At 34.2% G+C, this 18,429-nt stretch overlaps 1 protein-coding gene across 1 annotated transcript; it reads left to right on the top strand.

Annotated features, from left to right (window-relative positions):
- Positions 1-6,222: 6,222 nt before the first annotated feature.
- Positions 6,223-14,254, top strand: LOC137644860 (carbohydrate sulfotransferase 12-like). Its single transcript, XM_068377750.1, has 7 exons — positions 6,223-6,787; positions 7,161-7,321; positions 7,869-7,968; positions 9,968-10,098; positions 12,621-12,737; positions 12,963-13,139; positions 13,678-14,254. The coding sequence occupies exons 3-7, from the start codon at positions 7,927-7,929 to the stop codon at positions 13,781-13,783; spliced, it is 573 nt and encodes a 190-aa protein (XP_068233851.1). The 5' UTR covers positions 6,223-6,787; positions 7,161-7,321; positions 7,869-7,926; the 3' UTR covers positions 13,784-14,254.
- Positions 14,255-18,429: the final 4,175 nt, after the last annotated feature.

The raw sequence follows: 18,429 nt of genomic DNA on the forward strand, positions 1-18,429 counted from the left end.
TAGGCCTTATTTACTAGGTAAACAGACCATCTCAAAAGCTACAACGTTTTCTTTTTATTCAATTTCATTATCGATTGGTCGTTCCCATAAATTATATGTCAAACCGAACAACCGCCCCCGCCCCCATTCTTTTCCACCTTAGCTAATTGCAAATACACTCCGGGTTGCCTCCTAATCTTTTGCATATGCTGAGCTATCTTCCTTGTTCAAGATGATCTGTTATACTTAATAACAAGTGGGTATATAGATAAATTACTGATATTTTTCAGCATTCTGCTTTGACGGTCACTATTCCATTTTCCATTTTCTTCAATTACCTAAATATTCTTAATTTTACGCAAAATCAGTCAAATGCCTCATATTGCTAGAACTTCCAAACCTTTTCAGTGCCTTCGGTCCTTTAACTACTTTATCCCGAACCCCTAATATTTTACCTGTAAATATCAATGATTCCATTCATGACTCTCTCTGTAATTAAACAGATATTTAACAGACGGAGGTAAAGCGCACACTTGTCATAGGATAACAGATACACCAAACAAGTCATTTTATTGACATAATCTAACAGATAATGTACACCACTTTCCTCTTAAAATCTTTTTATCGGACATGGCTGAAAAACTTATCATCAATTATACACGGCAACCGACTCTTCATTGTTTTTCTATAAGTTCTATCATTAATTGAAAGTCCATGAAGGCCAAGGCAACTCGAAACACACAAACACAAATGCTCACACATATATAGACATATTATTATTATTATTATTATTATTATTATTCTTACTGGTTAAGCTACAACCCTAGTTGGAAAAGCAGGATGCTATAACCCCAGGGGCTCCAACAGGGAAAATAGCCCAGTGAGGAATGGAAACGAGGAAAAATAAAATATTTTATAAACAGCAACAACACCTACACAAATATTTCTTATATAAACTAGAAAAACATTAACAAAACAAGAGGAAGAGAAATTAGATAGAATGGTGTGCCCGAGTGTACTCTCAAGCAAGAGAATTCTAACCCAAGACAGTGAAAGACCATGGTACAGAGGCTATGGCACTAGCAAAGACTAGAGAACAATGGTTTGATTCTGGAGTGTTCTTCTCCTAGAAGAGCTGCTTACCATAAATAAAGAGTCTCTTCTACCCTTACCAAGAGAAAAGTTGCCACTAAACAATTACAGTGCAGTAACCCCTTGGGTGAAGAAGAATTGTTTGGTAATACTCAGTGCTGTTAGTTGTATGAGGACAGAGGAGAATATGTAAAGAATATGCCAGACTAATCGGTGTATGTGTAGGCAAAGGGAATGTGAACCATAATTAGAGAGAAGGATCCAATGTAGTACTGTTTGGTATGTATATATGCAAATATATTGAATATTTGTAAACATATACAGTATACAGTTACTGTAATCTCCCGTATCCGCACTACACTTATCCATATTTTCTAATAACCATTAATGGTGTTTAATGTCCATAGAGTTAATTTTAATAAAACCCAAATCCTCTTCAGGAAAGTCTGAACTACGAACAGTACTGGAATATGGTTTGTATGTTGAGATGTCTAGAATTTAATCTGAAAAAAAAAAGCCTTACGAGTTATGAAATAACTTATGATTAACATTACATATTTTGGTCATGCCAAAACAAACCCACCTGCAATTACTTTGAATAGACAGGCTGCAAAACTAAGCTATTTATATTCTTTACAATGCTACAAAAATATGTATCGAGCAATGAAATTATGTAATGAAGTTGCTTTCTTTTACTGCGATGCTGATTTGATTATTCTTTAGATCTATTTGGAAGATATTTGTAGATGGCTGACCCGGATACCGTTTTTGAGTAATTAACCTTTTTTTTGTTTTAGCCCAGAATTTGTAAGCTAAGATGTTGAAATATTTTGTTATCGGTAATATAAACAAGGGTAATTATTTTTATAGCTTCTATAATAAGTAATTATTTCCCTTTGATAAAGTTCCATTATTTAGAATTCCTGTAAAAAAATTGATAATTATGTAAATTCTTATGATTCTGTACATTTTTTACACATACATAATGATGCATCCTATTGTATTACAATATTAATGACGAAATTGCTGCGAAAAATACACTACATAGAAGACATCTGGAGACCGTTTAGCAAATCGAAAGAATTGAAAAAAAAAAGTTCTGATTTGAAAACTAACGAGCCGGTTGTGAGAATTATCTCACGCATAACCCCCGAAATTATTGTTTTCAAACTAAATAACTTTAAATGTGTCTTATAACTCGATAATAAACATGTTATTAAGAAAAGTAATCTCTCTCTCTCTCTCTCTCATTTTAAGAAAACACGTATACCGCTCTTATCCCCTTATTTTCCCTTTTTATTTTCATTCATGTGTATCCATATAAATTTCCGTTTTATCCTCTTATTCTTATGTATACCACATTAATTCCTTGTTTATCCCTCCATTCTTCTCTCTCATCATTACTTTTAATGAAACTTGTATTAAATTATTATTATTATTATTATTATTATTATTATTATTATTATTATTATCATTTTCATTCTTATCGATGAAAAATTTTTCGTTTCACGCAACAGAAAAGTAAAATAGTTTTGATTTCTGTCGTAATGATCATTAAAGGCCACCTTTTGAAGAATAACACTTGTATAAACTTGAAGCTCGAGAAGTTAAAAGGTATCAAAGGTGCTTAACTATTCGAATGTTAATGAGAAGCCAAATCCCTTCACGAACAGGATACCCGAGAGTCGATTTTCCTCTGTATTTTTAAAATATTTTATTTTTTCTTGTTTCCTTCCTCACTGGGCTATTTTTCCTTTTAGAGCCCCTGGCTTATAGCATCCTGCTTTTCCAACAAGTGTTGTAGCTTAGCAAATAATAATAATAATAATAATAATAATAATAATAATAATAATAATAATAATAATAAACCATTTCCATAGAGTGTTCGGTAAGGGTAAAATTCAGTTTTCACCTTTAAAGCAAATGGTTTGGGGATGTGTTTCCCAAAAATATTTTAGCCATATGCTGTGCAGAAGTTGTGTTTAAAATCCACGTATCATCCCAGGCGCTGGTCCTATACTGTACAGCATTTGTGTATAAAATCCACGTGTCATCCCAGGTGCTGGCCCTATACTATATAGCAGTTGTGTATAAAATCCAAGTGTCTTCACAAGTGTTGAAAAGAGAAGCATTTCAAAATCCCTGCGATGACGATTGGTGTAATCAAATCGAGTATTAACATTACACCCAGTTTCAGTTGACAGTCGGTGAAAGTGGCATTTAAAACTTACTTCCTCAGACGCCGGATTCGGTTCGGGTGCTTAATATTTGGCATCTTGTGTTAATTGGAACTTTCTTTACTATATTTTTCTGTTATATCCTGGTATCTCTGCCCAGGTTCACCTGTTGAACACATTGTTTTATTTTGAACACTAATTTTTGAAGCTGTTCGGGAAGGGCACTAAAACATAGTATGGGTCATACTGAACGTCTCCATTTGTGAAAAATATTTCATTTGCTTAAATGTGACTGCAGTGTTCATATCTCCATAGTAACTGGAACTATAAATATTTGCAGTGTTCAATCATCCATAAGGATTAAGCCGGCAAGAAACCCATTCGCTTGCTAAGCAAGGTTCCAGAATATATAATGTGACGAAAGTGGAATTGGAAATGAAAAGTATCTATATAATAATCAGTATTTTCTTAATATCGGTGATGTATTGTGTAGCATGGTATTCCTTTTCAAAATATTTTCGGTGTTTGTTCACGAAGGAACGTCTGAACTACCATGTTGTATATATAAGGTATATAATACATATTTATGCAATATCTAACAAGGGCTCACTTTGCTTAAAATACTTCTCTTTAGCTAAATGGTATTTTTTGTGTCTGCTGACGTGTCTTGGTTCATCTGAAGGTGATAAAAATTCAATGCAGATTAAATAAGTGTTATTATAAACACGCTCAAGCACATAAACACACACACACGCATATATATATATATATATATATATATATATATATTTATATATATATATATATATGTATATATATATATATATATATATATATATATATATATATATATAAAAAGTATCCCAAGTATCATTTGATACCCATAGATTTCTCCTTGTAACTACATGTCCCAAATGTCCCAAAACATCACTGCCAATATACTGAAATATTTTCTAAATATCACACCATTCTTTATTAATTGTCTGCTCTTTGTCTCTTAAAGTAACTAAGACTGCAAATCGATTCCTACATTCAATTGCAAATGTTTCTCTAAGCTCATCTTCCAGAAGTTTGGTTGTATCAAACCTAGCTATACTATCTACATTTCTGTTGGGTGCTTTCAGTTTTAATTTCTATGTGGCAATGAGCAGTTGGTGATCACTACCAATATCTGCACCTCTATAGCCTCTTACATTTCTCAGAGTCCTCCTTCTGTCTTTATTAATGGTTATGTGATCTACAGTATTTGATTTTTGTAATTGCCACATGATGAAGTCCATGTATATTTGTGGATGTCCTTGAGTTGGAAAAGAGTACCTCCAATGACAAGATTGTTTGCTGAACAGAAACTTATGAAATGTGCTCCATTTTCATTTGCAACTTCGCCAAGACCCTCGACACCCATCACATTCCCTATACTTTGATTATTCCTTTCAACTTTAGCATTGAAGTCACCAATTACAATTTTCATACCTCTCTCTGAGATGTCATCTATTACATTCTGCAGTTCTTCATGGTATTCTTCTCTTTCTTCACGGGAATCACTTGTTGGTGCAAAGCAAACTATAATACTCATATTGCACTGCTTTGATCTAAACTTTGCGAGTAACAATCTACTATTTACAGCTTTCCACTCAATTAATGACTTTTCTGCTTCTGGTGTCACCATTATTCCTACCCCTTCTCTTCCAACGCCATCTGTCCTTCCTGAATATATGTATATATTGCCTTGGTCTACGGTTTCCTTACCAATCCCCTTACAACGTCTTTCACTTATGGCCAATATATCAAGACTATATTTCATAAATTCATTCCCCACTTGCTGTAACTTCTCAATCTCATTCATGGTTCTAACATTCTAATTACCAATTTTTTTAATTTTTCTTTAGTGCTTATAAACCATGAATTGTTAGCACCCTACTAAGCCGGGACTGGGGACCATTCTGTCATCTTCACTTTCCATTGACTGACTAAATCCATAGAGCATTCAGTGGCTAAATACATCAAAGGATAGCCAGCTCTTTGTGATGCGCAGTGCCTATCTAAATACGGCAAGTGACCCCTGCCGGTCCTTACTGATTCCAGTAAGATCATCCTCCAGACGTCAGGAGTAGAAGCCGAAAAGACATCTTGCATATCGCTTCAACACCAATCCGTCGCCCTGCTGCCAATGACTTCAAGATTTAGGGGGTATTTCCTCCACACCCAAAGTTCTCGTTACGCCTCCAGGTTGCACATCCGTTTAAATAACCGTTGGCAAACATGAATTGCTAAGATATGAGTAAAATATACTTATGTAAATACATATTATATATATATAAGTTTATATATATATATATATATATATATATATATATATATATATATATATATATATATACATATATATATAAAATAACCCACAATGTATGAAAAATGAAATATATTTAGCTTTCGAAGGGACCATCTCCCTTCCTCTTCAGAAGAGGAAGGGAGATGGTCCCTTCGAAAGCTAAATAAATTTCATTTTTCATACGTTGTGGGTTATTTTATTTATTATAAATACACGGAAAATTGTGTATTTTAATGTGTATATATATATATATATACTGTATATATATATATATATATATATATATATATATATATATATATATATATATATATATATATATATATATATTCGTGTGTATGTGTACAGGATGTACATTTGAATATATGTGAGTAATTATACCTATGTATATACATATATATTTATACATTGATTCATACTCAACACACATATAAATATATATATATATATATATATATATATATATATATGTGTGTGTGTGTGTGTGTGTGTGTGTGTATGATCACATATGCTGTAAACTCTATGCTGGTCGAGAAATTTGTTTTAGTTCAGTTATTTACAAATTAATCACCCCAAGATGGCTATTGCCATACGAATATTCGTGATTATTTAGTCAAACTTCACTATATTCCTTCAGTTTACATAAATCCGCACAGAAACTTTTACCATGGGTCTTTTACGAAGAGTGGGTCGGCTATCATATTGGCTAGGTCGTGTTTTTATTATAATACTTTTGGGACTCTTTTGGTTTGTAAACCATAAAAACAGTCATGGGAGTTCTGCTGATTTTCTGAAAAGTTTACAACAGACAACTTTGAAGAGTTCCCTGGGTGAGAATTCAAGTTTGCAACAGGACATTTTGAAGAATGTCCATAGTGATAATTCAAGTTTACAACTGGAAACTTTGAAGAATGTCCACAGTGATAATTCAAGTTTATTGAGGGTGAAATCTGCCGATAATGCGTTACCCCTTGAAGATAATCTTCAGAAGTCTGAGGGCGTTTCGGATGAAGATACTGTAGCTATTCCCCAAAAGGCAGGGCAGAAACAAGAGAATGCCGTTGCCCGGAGGCTCAGAACACGGAAGGAGAAGGTTCTTGAAGTGTGTAGGAGTGAAAAGAGCCATCGATGTTCTACCAAGATTATCATGACTTATCGTATGTTCTTTTTTCACCATTATGACACATCTGTTTGCACTGTGGCTAAGGTCAGTTGGAGATATATCCGTTAAGCTTAAACTGGATGTTTATATTCCACTTCTAAAGACGTAAAGTTCACGAAAATTTTTCAGTTTTAGTTTATTCAGTACTTCGTCATAATAACCCATAAATGCTGTGTTTTTTTACTATAGTTTATTCAGTACTTTGTCATAATAGCCCATACATGCTATGTGTTGTTTTTACTATAGGTTTGAATTTCAGATTATACAGTAATAGATAGGAAATTTTGATTACTCATTAGAAACCATCACCCGAGTTATCCAGAAAACATTTCTGTAAGTGAAAATATTTCCAGACATGTTCACAGAGTTTTTCACCAAAGTAGCAATGGAATAAAGTCCTCATTAATCTTACTTGCAGTCGGCATCATCAACATAGAGAGCGCACCTTAGGCGGGTGAATAAGGGACCTCCCTCTAATGTTCCTATTGATGAGGACAAACTCAGGAAAGCCTTTTTGCAGAGACCCATTGAAACCATAATAAAAGATGTCAATTCTTCTTCATTAATAATAACTGTCAGGTAAATTGAACCATTTTGTTTCAGGTACTTTGTCAAGCATGTCAGCTTTCTCTAGAATAGACACTGACGATGAACGTTGATATTTCACTCAAGACTTGCATTCACTAGCCATGACAAAATGGGGTTATTGCTGTGTGTACACTTCACATTGAGTAATAGGAATTAGTAAAGGGCCTTTTCAGTTTACTTTTGACATTTAGCTACAGGCTATCCACTGATTAGCCTTCTACTGAATCTCCTTTCCATCGCCCTTCATTTCACCTTACTATTCAGCCTCTATTGATGTTACTTTATAGTGCAATTGTGGCATTTCCTTCAGTTTCACCTTTAGATCCTTGAACTCTGTCTCATTTATTATTTCATAATGTATATCTTACTGCCCACTCTCTCCTAACTCTCTTTCTTCTCCATTTCTTTGAGCCGCTAAATAGTCTATCTATCTGCCCCAGTGTCAGGTCGTTAGACCAAACTTTCATATTGAATCAAATCAAATTTACCTGAACAAGTGCTGTATTACTATAAAGTAAATATCACTTTTTCTCACAAGGCATCCTCTAACACGATTGGTGTCTGCCTTCCGTAACAAGTACAACGATGGGAAGATTATGAATCCGCACACCCCTCGTACTGAAGCAAGGATTCACAAGGTAGGTCGACTAGCAGTTTAGGCTCAGAAGCCGCAAAAAAAAAAAAAAAAAAAAAAAAATCTGCCTCACATTTCTTCCCAATGACTTGTAGAATGAATGCTTGAATTCTATTTAGTTATTTACCAAGAGATAAGATAGGGTGGAAATGATAGTAATAGGATCCAAGGGAACCCTTTCTATTAGACTGCTCTATATTTGCTTATTCTATACAAGCATATGAACCATTGGATTGCACACAAAACAACACATTGCCTAGTTCAATTACAAAGGGTAATCTACTAAAAGAAGACATTATGGTTCATGGTGGCACCTAACATCTGTTGATATCTATTCCCTTTGATATAGCTAGAGTATGACTGTAGTGATTCTAATTTTTCGCCAATCTATAAAAAGTGAATGCAAAATTCCTTTCAGAAATCAGAATCTTACACTTTGTGACATCAAAAACTCCCTAATTTACTCTTGGAAAGACAGAATCCAGTTGAGAAGGTTAATTATTTGAGATGTTTGTGGGGAGGGAGTGAGGAGGGCTTGGGAGGAACCTGTTAGGGGGAGAAGATCGAGAGGGAGGCGAGGTAAGGTGAACGATGATATGGCGAGAAGAGGTTTTGTGGAAGAGGATGCCTTTGATAGAAGGCATTGGAGAGGGCGCATCAGGCAACCGACCCCTTAATGAAAGTATAATGTTAGGAAGAAGAAGCGAGAGAGAGGACGATATCCTTCCTTCCTGGATACCTAAATGGTTGCTTTTTGTACACGAAAATATGGGTCACAAAACGGGTCAGTATGAGACTTAAGGGGTATGCAAGTCAGTTTTTTTCCAAACAAGAGGGAGAGTGCCATTTGTAATAGACAGAAGTTATTGAATTTCTTATCTTATGAAGAAACTCATCTCATTAGAAGAGTCTCCCAATCTTCCTAAACAGGTAGTTGAATCTGTGAAACTTCAAAAGTTCAAACTTGCAGCGAATGTTTTTATGTTGAGCAGGTTGTTATAAGTCTCTTTTCATAGTTCATATATGAAAGGTCAATCTTAATGCTGATATTGTCCTTAAAATGTTTTATTTCAATTCTACATTAATTTTCTTGTAGCTTATCTATTTGCTTTCCTTACTGAGCTATTTTTTCCTAGTGGAGCTCTTGGGATTATAGCATCCTGATTTTCCTATCAATACTCTACCTTCAAAATATTATTATTAAAATCCACTTGAAGTTTAACTTGCAGTAGCATTAGATACTGTCTATCTGAAAATTTTAGTTTTCCACTCTTCTTTATCTCTACCCTGATCTCTCCCCTAAGCAATAATCCACAAAATGTTTCCATAATTGTTGTTCAAAGATCTTCATGTCCGAGATAACCATTTTCACCATGTGAATGTGGTTCCTGTATGGGGATCATTGAGTGGTTAAGGTATTGTAGGGACTGTACACTAATTTCATTTCTTTGTGTTTCAGTAACTTGCTCAGATATTTTAGTTTTTTATTTCATGTTCTTGAATAATTTATCCATAAATTATATAGAAGGAACATTAATTTCTTGAATCGCCTTCCTGTTCTGTTTCATTGAAAAAACAATGTCCTCTGCCGTTGACACAGAAACTCCTCTGATGGCGATTCTTGGCCATATATGAAAGATCTATTTTAATATTGTTAAAATTTATAGTAGTTTATTCATTTTTTTTCCTTTTCCTTATTGGGCTATTTTCCCGTTGTTGGAGCCCTGAGTATATTATAGCATCATCCTTTTCCAACTACGGTTCTTACTTAGCTAATAATATCAATAATAATAATAATATTAATAATAGGGTAGCAACCTTACACTAAATATATTAACGGTTAGAAACTTGCAACAGACATTGTGAGGCTCCTATAAACAGCAGTAGACTACAGTGCCAATAGTGTAGTAACAGTACCTACATACTTAATGATTTAAGGTTAAGATTAAGCATATATTGCTTTTATAGTCTGTTCACTCCATGTTACTTTCTTTTCTCATTAGAAGGTAGCTGGAAGTTACTGGTTTGAAAGATTCCATCAATTTTGGCTTCCTGCCCTCTTTGCTAACAATATGGTGCCCGCGAATGCCCACATTAAAGCTGGCATGAAATCACCACTTGACCCTAGTGTTTTGTAAGTAACCTTGTGATAGCATCTATCATTCAGTGTTTTGTAAGTAACCTTGTGATATCATCTATTATTTAGTGTTTTGTAAGTAACCTTCTGAAAACATCTATCATTGTGTGTTCTGTAAGTAACCTTGTGATAGCATCTGTCATCGCATGGTTTGTAAGTAACCTTGTGATAGCATCTACCATTGTGTGTTATGTAAGTAACCTTGAGATAAGATCTATCATTTAATGTTTTATAAGTACCCTTGTGATAGCATCTATTATTTAGTGTTTTATAAGTAACCTTGTGATAGCATCTACCATTGTGTGTTTTATAAGTATCCTTGTGATAGCATCTATCATTGTGTGTTGTGTAAGTAACATTCTGATAGCATCTATCATTGTGTGTTGTGTAAGAAACCTTGTGATAGCATCAATCATTGTGTGTTGTGTAAGTAACCTTGTGATATCATCTATTATTTAGTGTTTTATAAGTAACCTTGTGATAGCATCTACCATTGTGTGTTTTATAAGTATCCTTGTGATAGCATCTATCATTGTGTGTTTGTGTAAGTAACATTCTGATAGCATCTATCATTGTGTGTTTGTGTAAGTAACATTCTGATAGCATCTATCATTGTGTGTTTGTGTAAGTAACATTCTGATAGCATCTATCATTGTGTGTTTGTGTAAGTAACATTCTGATAGCATCTATCATTGTGTGTTGTGTAAGTAACCTTGAAATAAGATCTATCATTTAATGTTTTATAAGTAACCTTGTGATAGCATCTATCATTGTGTTGTGTAAGTAACCTTGTGATAGCATCTATTATTTAGTGTTTTATAAGTAACCTTAAGATAGCATCTATCATTGTGTGTTTTATAAGGAACCTTGTGATAGCATCTATCATTGTGTGTTGTGAAAGTAACCTTGTGATAGCATCTATCATTTAGTGTTTTGTAAGTAACCTAGTGATAGCATCCATCATTTGATGTTTTGTAACCTTGTGATAGCATCCATCATTTAGTGTTTTGTAAGTAACCTTTTGATTGCATCTATCATTTAGTGCTTTGTAACTAACGTTGTGATAGCATCCATCATTGTGTTGTGTAAGTAACCTTGTGATAGCATCTATCATTTAGTGTTTTGTAAGTAACCTTGTCATAGCATCTGTCATTTAGTGTTTTATAAGTAACCTTATGATAGCATCAATCATTTAGTGTTTTGTAAGTAACCTTGTGATAGCATCTATCATTGTGTTGTGTAAGTAACCTTGTGATAGCATCCATCATTTAGTGTTTTGTAAGTAACCTTGTGATAGCATCTATCATTGTGTGTTGTATAAGTAACCTTGTGATAACTTCTATCATTTAGAGTTTTATAAGTAACCTTGTGATAGCATCCATCATTTAGTGTTTTGTAAGTAACCTTGTGATAGCATATATCATTGTGTTTTGTAAGTAACCTTATGATAGCATCTATCATTGTGTTTTGTAAGTAACCTTATGATAGCATCTATCATTGTATGTTGTGTAAGGAAACTTGTGATAGCATCTATCATTTAGTGCTTTGTAAGTAACGTTGTGATAGCATCCATCATTTAGTGTTTTGTAAGTAACCTTGTGATAGCATCTATCATTGTGTTTTGTAAGTAACCTTATGATATCATCTATCATTGTGTGATGTGTAAGTAACCTTGTGAGCGCATCTGTCATTTAGTGCTTTGTAAGTAACGTTGTGATAGCATCTATCATTTAGTATTTTATAAGTAACCTTGTGATAGCATCTATCATTTAGTGCTTTGTAAGTAACGTTGTGATAGCATCTATCATTTAGTATTTTATAAGTAACCTTGTGATAGCATCTGTCATTTAGTATTTTATAAGTAACCTTGTAATAGCATCTATCATTTAGTGTTTTGTAAGTAACCTTCTGATAGCATCTATCATTGTGTGTTGTGTAAGTAACCTTGTGATAGCATCTATTATTTAGTGTTTTATAAGTAACCTTGTGATAGCATCTATTATTTAGTGTTTTATAAGTAACCTTGTGATAGCATCTATCTCATTGTGTCTAATTATTCTAATATCCACCGTTTTTTTTTTTTTTTTTTTAATCCCATTAAAACCAAATAAGACAGAAATAAAAGAAGGTTTTCTAGTAAGAAGTAAAGTAGCGGTTAAAAAATATGCATGCACCCCTTACATGAATGGAAATTAAGACCCACAACCAGACAGGAATTTATTAATTTTTGGATAATTCAGTAAGGCATTACATCATCTGTCTATGTAAGACTCGTTTCCATCAGGAAATCAGTTACTCTGCTGGACGTATTTCTATATCTCCTACCTTACGGATTTTTTCAAGCAACTAAATGTATTTCTATAACGGCCTTTCGTTTAAGTATTGCCATATATGAAACCCAAGAACTAGGTTCCTTTCATTTTTTCCCCACAGTAATTGTATCCTTATATATTTTCCATTAAATTTTTATGAATCAGTCTAAAAACTCTTACCATTGTTTATTTCTGCTGCATTTGCAGATACTCAGAAGAGGAGTATGAGAGATTGTACCATGTTCTGAAACCAAAGGTTACATTCGTACACTTCCTGAAATATGTTCTAAAAACATTTAAGGAAGGAAAGCCGGATGCTCACTGGTTTGTATAACCTTTTTTTATCAGAGATGAAAGAGTGCGTGATTTCACTTATAATTAAGATCAACATTTCCCTGAGATAGTGAACTATCTATAACATGAAGATTTTATTGTTGTTGTTGTTAAGTACAGTGCAGTATAGTGATTTCTCTCTCTCTCTCTCTCTCTCTCTCTCTCTCTCTCTCTCTCTCTCTCTCTCTCTCTCTCTCTCTCTCTCTCTCTCCACAGGAAACCTTACCACGTCAACTGTTGTCCTTGTTCTTTTGATTATGACTACATCACAAAAATCGAGACGTTATCAGATGATCTGGAATACGTCTTCAAGAAACTTGGCATTCCAGCGAACCCAGATGTTTCCAAGAACAAACGAAGAAAGAGTGTTGATGAAATATACTCATATTTTAGGTAAGTTTTCAGCAGTTTGATTCTGGAAAGGGGTTTGAAGTTAGTGTGTTTTATAAAAGTCTGTAAATATGTGAGATGTACTTATATAATCAGTGCAGCTTTAAGAAAAGAGGTTACTGTGGTATAAATGAAGTCTATGCCTGTTGGAGAATTGAAGGTGGACTAGACTTAGCAAAAAAAAAAAAAAAAAAAAAAATGAAAGAGGAATAGACTTCACACAGAAAAGAACAAAAGAAGAAAGTTGGCAACTAATTTTATTAGTCTTTTTATTTCTAAGTCAAATATTTTCCTTATAGCATTTCAATTCCAAAAACTAATCGCTTATCCCAAAGATGTTATTGGCGGGATACTATAAGAAGGCTCGTAGCAGATTAGGAAATAGTTCTTTTTAAAGTTATCTACGATTCGACCTTACAACCATACAGTGCTGACTTGACATTTTTAAGTAATCATAAAATCCACTGTAATTTTCAAATAACCTTCAAGTGCTACCTTTGCCATATCTTTGAGTCTAAAGTAAATTGGTCTCTTATTTCAGATACTATCGAGGAGTTCCTTCGACCCTAAAAAGAGAGATTTACCAATACCTAAAGCTTGACATCGATCTCTTTGGATATGAACTTCCTAAGAATTTCTTGAATTGATGTAAGAATTGGTTGGTAGTAAGTTGGCCAGGGCATCAGCCACCCGTTGAGATACTACCGCTAGAGAGTTATGGGGTCTTTTGACTGGTCAGACAGTACTACATTGCACCCTTCTCTCTGGTTACGGTTCATTTTCCCTTTCCCTACACATACACCGAATAGTCTGGCCTATTCTTTACACATTCTCCTCTGTCCCCATACACCTGACAACACTGTGATTACCAAACAATTCTTCTTCACCCAAGGGGTCAACTACTGCACTGCAATTGTTCACTGGCCACTTTCCTCTTGATAAGGGTAGAAGAGATTCTAACTATGGCAAGCAGCTCTTCTAGGAGAAGGAAACTCCAAATTTAAACCATTGTTCTCTGGTCTTGGGTATTGCCATAGCCTCTGTACCATAGCCTTCCACTGTCTTGGGTTAGAGTTCTCTCGCTTGAGGGTACACTAGGGCACACTATTCTATCTTATTTCTCTTCCTCTTGTTTTGTTAAATATTTTAGTTTATATAGGAAATATTTATTCTAATGTTACTGTTCTTAAAATATTTTATTTTTCCTTGTTTCCTTTCTTCACTGGGCTATTTTCCCGTTGGAGCTCCTGGACTTATAGCATCTTGCTTTCCCAACTAGGGTTGTAGCTTAGCAATTAATAATAATAATAATAATAATAATAATAATAATAATAATAATAATAATGTGGAGTGAATACCATACCTGTCAAGCTTTATAAAAGCATATATTTTGGGTTAACATGTACGCGACCTCCACGAACTTTTTTGTGATAGGTTGGAACAGGGAATTCAATACAACAAGAAAATGGAAATTGCCAAAGAAATATTGCCCTTCCTGCTTCACGGCCAGTGCATCAACTTACGCTACAAGAGTCAGGTTAGCCCACTCTCTCTTAAAGAGAGAGAGAGAGAGAGAGAGAGAGAGAGAGAGAGAGAGAGAGAGAGAGATTTTACTTTTTTAATAACATGTTCATTATTGTGTTATAAAACACATTTGTAGCTATTTAGTTTGAAAACAATCATTTCGTTGCTATACACGAAATAATTCATACGACTGGCTCCGTTCGTTAGTCTTCAAATAAGAGCATCTTTGAATTCTTTCCATTTTTTGCAAGGCTCTTTTCATAGGGTATTTTTTACAAAAATATCTGTATATATCAGAAAAGAACTTGAGAAGGAATCTGCTCATTTATGGCGAATGTTAACAAGGATCAAATACTAACTTTTCTCACTGTTGAAGGGCAATGGAAATAAAATGGAAATTATCCTCAATAAAACCCTAAGTTAGCCTAGACATCGAACCCTAGTCTCTTCAATTGAAGTTGTAAGGAAATTATCAATCATGCCCCCATGATTGATAGTTAAAAAAAGAAAAAAGCTCGAATGGTGCTATACAGTAGGTAGTAGGTTGGCCAGGCAACCAGCCACCTATTGTGATACTACCCCTAAAGTTATGAGGTCTTTTGACTGGCTAGACAGTACTACATTGGATCCCTCACTCTGGTTACGACTCATTTTTTCCTTTGCCTACACATAAACCAAATAGTTATGCCTATTCTTTCCCCATTCTCCTGACAACACTGAGATTACCAAATAATTCTTCTTCACTCAAGGGGTTAACTACTGCACTGTAATTGTTCATTGGCTACTGTCCTCTCGGTAAGGGTTAAGGAGACTCTTAAGCTATGGTAAGCAGCTCTTCTAGGAGAAGGACACTCCAAAATCAAACCATTGTTCTCTAGTTTTGGGTAGTGTCATAGCCTCTGTACTATGCCCTTCCATTGTCTTCGGTTAGAGTTCTATTGCTTGAGGGTACACTAGGGCACACTATTCTATCTTGTTTCTCTTCCTCTTCTTTATATGAAGTTGTTGTAGTTTATATATGAAAGATATATTTCAATGTTGTAACTGTTCTCAAAATATTTTATTTCAATTGTTCATTACTCACCTTATAGCTTATTCATATCCTTGTTTCCTTTCCTCACCGGGCTACTTTCCCTGTTGGAGGCTCCAAGAAATAACCACATATATAATTAAATGAAGACAATGAAAGTATTCAAAGATAGAGTTTTGTAAGGCAAAGAATTCTTTCCCCGGAAGTAGCCGAGTATAAATCAAAGAAAAAATAGACATTTGCAACATGTGTAAGTGCAAGAAGCTGCAAATAATTACGCTGGCTGTTGATTTCTTGCAAAGGGACGACCTTCGAGCTACAAGTGTTACATCTGAAGCATGGATGCCAGACACGAAGGTCAAAAGATGCAATTATTCAATAAGGAGAACATCTGTCGCCTCTCTTGTTTTCATCAAGATATCTGTCAGTCTCCTCCGAGATCTTTTTTCTTCGCAGATGAGGTAGAATGTAATATCATGACCCGCCACGCCTTCATTAGAGTGCAAAGGGTCTCGGATGCAGGGGGGTTAATGGAGGTCGCTGAGAACACATCTTGCGAGGCATGTTTCCCCAAAAGTGCAACCTATATGCATTTCCATATATTACAGTCTGCAGCATAACTCTTTTGGGAGAAGACTTTGTGTATAAACATCCACATAGTCGTTGCATGACACTACTGTGCTTTGAAAAAGAATTTATATAATATACAACCGACTTTATAAAGCAAATTTAGAAGTGAATATTAATCACTGAATTGTGCATATACACTCACATTCTTATAGAAAATAGAGCATGTAAATTAACAAAAATATTTCATGGTAATAAATTTCAATGCATGGATTTTTTTTTTTTAAATCTTACAAACCTATATACTTTCAAATTGAAACCAACAAGATTTGGGTGTAACATCATGAAAGAAAGAATCTGCATATTCTGGTCCTGAGAATTTCATAGCATTGATTTTTTTTTTTCTTAATCTGTTTAGATCCAAAGTTTTTTCTTTTCCTTAAATATCCCTTCGTATCACAATTACTATATAGCACCACTTTAATTTGGCCCACCCTCTTTAAATTGGACTTCAATTGTACAGAACACTTATGTTTTTCCTTCAAGCAAATGGTAAAAACATTAATTCGTAGCTTTTACTGATAAACTGTAGCCAATGCAGGAGTCAAATTATGGAAAAACGAGAAACAAGATGAAGTTAATATATTTTTTTCGGCAGAGCCAGGGCGGCAATAGCAACATATTCTCCTAAAATTAATTTCTAATTTGCACTAATGTTTTTTTTTTTTTTGTATTTCTTGGGCGAATCTTCCCTCGCATTTGCATACTATGTACACGCTATATATATATATATATATATATATATATATATATATATATATATATATATATATATATATATATATATATATATATATATATATATATATATACATGTATATATACATACACATACGTACACACACACACACACACACACATATATATATATATATATATATATATATATATATATACATACAGGTGTTTCTAATTAGAAAAGAAAACTGTAATAAATTTCCCACTGATATATTAGAAGGAAATAACCGGATTCCCTCTTGAGAAGTTTCATATTCTTATCCTAGAATTTCTGAAGCAGCTCCTTGGAAGATGATTCAGATAGTATCCATACGCCTTTCTAGATCTAGCAGTATATCAATTACCCTGCTATTATCAATTGTTGCCGGGATACTTGCAATTAATTCTTGTGTTCTTACACACTTCCAATAGTCATAGTGATGATAATGCTTGATATCTGCTTGCTAGAGACGCTGTTTTTATTTATTCAATACTTTCTTATATATTCTACGGTATACAACAGATATGAACCTGGACAAATAAGTTTTGTTTGGCTTAAAGATAGGCTGCGTACTTTGCTGATTAAACAATATGTCTGATGTGTTTTTTTTATGCAAACAGCAGACATAAACGCTTGATTAGCTGATTTTTTATTATAACATAAGTTTGTTTTTTTCTACTCCTACACTAGTCCTTTTATTTTTTAAATTCATTGCCAATTTCGAAAATCAGTCTCTATTTTAGTATCTTTTGAGTAAAATTTTCTATGCGTGAATTTCTAATCAACCTTACTAATGCTTCTGCAAATTCTTAGGACAAGGAACATCTTTTTAAAATTTAATGAAATACTATTAGTAATGTCATAACCTTCAATTAGTCTAATATAAATACACATTTCAGTACCATATGTAAAGTGAGGTCCTCACAGGCCACTAAAAGAACGGATGACGTCAAACGCCAAAATTGTGTGTTTGCTCATCTCCTTAAGTTACACATTTTGAATAAATGACAGTAATCATCAGAACGCGGAACTGCCTAGAGCGAGTTGAAATAGGTCAACATTTGTGATAAACACTTGCTATACATTCATACGATGGCAGTAATTATATGCGCTCAATAATACAAAAGTTCTTTAGGGGTTGTGGTCGCCTGGTGGCAGCGTCCTTGCCTGGTGATTGCTAGACTAGGGTTCGAGATCCGCTCAAACTCGTTAGTTGCTTTGGTCGCTGTAACCTTACCATCTTTGTGAGCTAAGGTTGGGGGGTTTGGGGGAGCCAATAGGTCTATCTGCTGAGTTATCAGCAGCCACTGCCTGGCCCTCTTTGGTCCAAACTTGGGTGGAGAGGGGGTTTGGGCGCTGATCATATGTATGTATGGTCAGCCTCTAGGGCATTG

This window comes from Palaemon carinicauda, chromosome 8, assembly GCF_036898095.1.
Source record: "Palaemon carinicauda isolate YSFRI2023 chromosome 8, ASM3689809v2, whole genome shotgun sequence".
Taxonomy (NCBI): Eukaryota; Metazoa; Arthropoda; class Malacostraca; order Decapoda; family Palaemonidae; genus Palaemon; species Palaemon carinicauda.

Coding starts and splice junctions, on each gene's coding strand:
- LOC137644860 (XM_068377750.1), top strand. CDS start 7,927: ATGAATCCGCACACCCCTCGTACTGAAGCAAGGATTCACAAG. Junction 7,969..9,967: donor CTGAAGCAAGGATTCACAAG/GTAGGTCGACTA, acceptor TTTTCTCATTAG/AAGGTAGCTGGAAGTTACTG. Junction 13,140..13,677: donor GAAATATACTCATATTTTAG/GTAAGTTTTCAG, acceptor CTCTTATTTCAG/ATACTATCGAGGAGTTCCTT.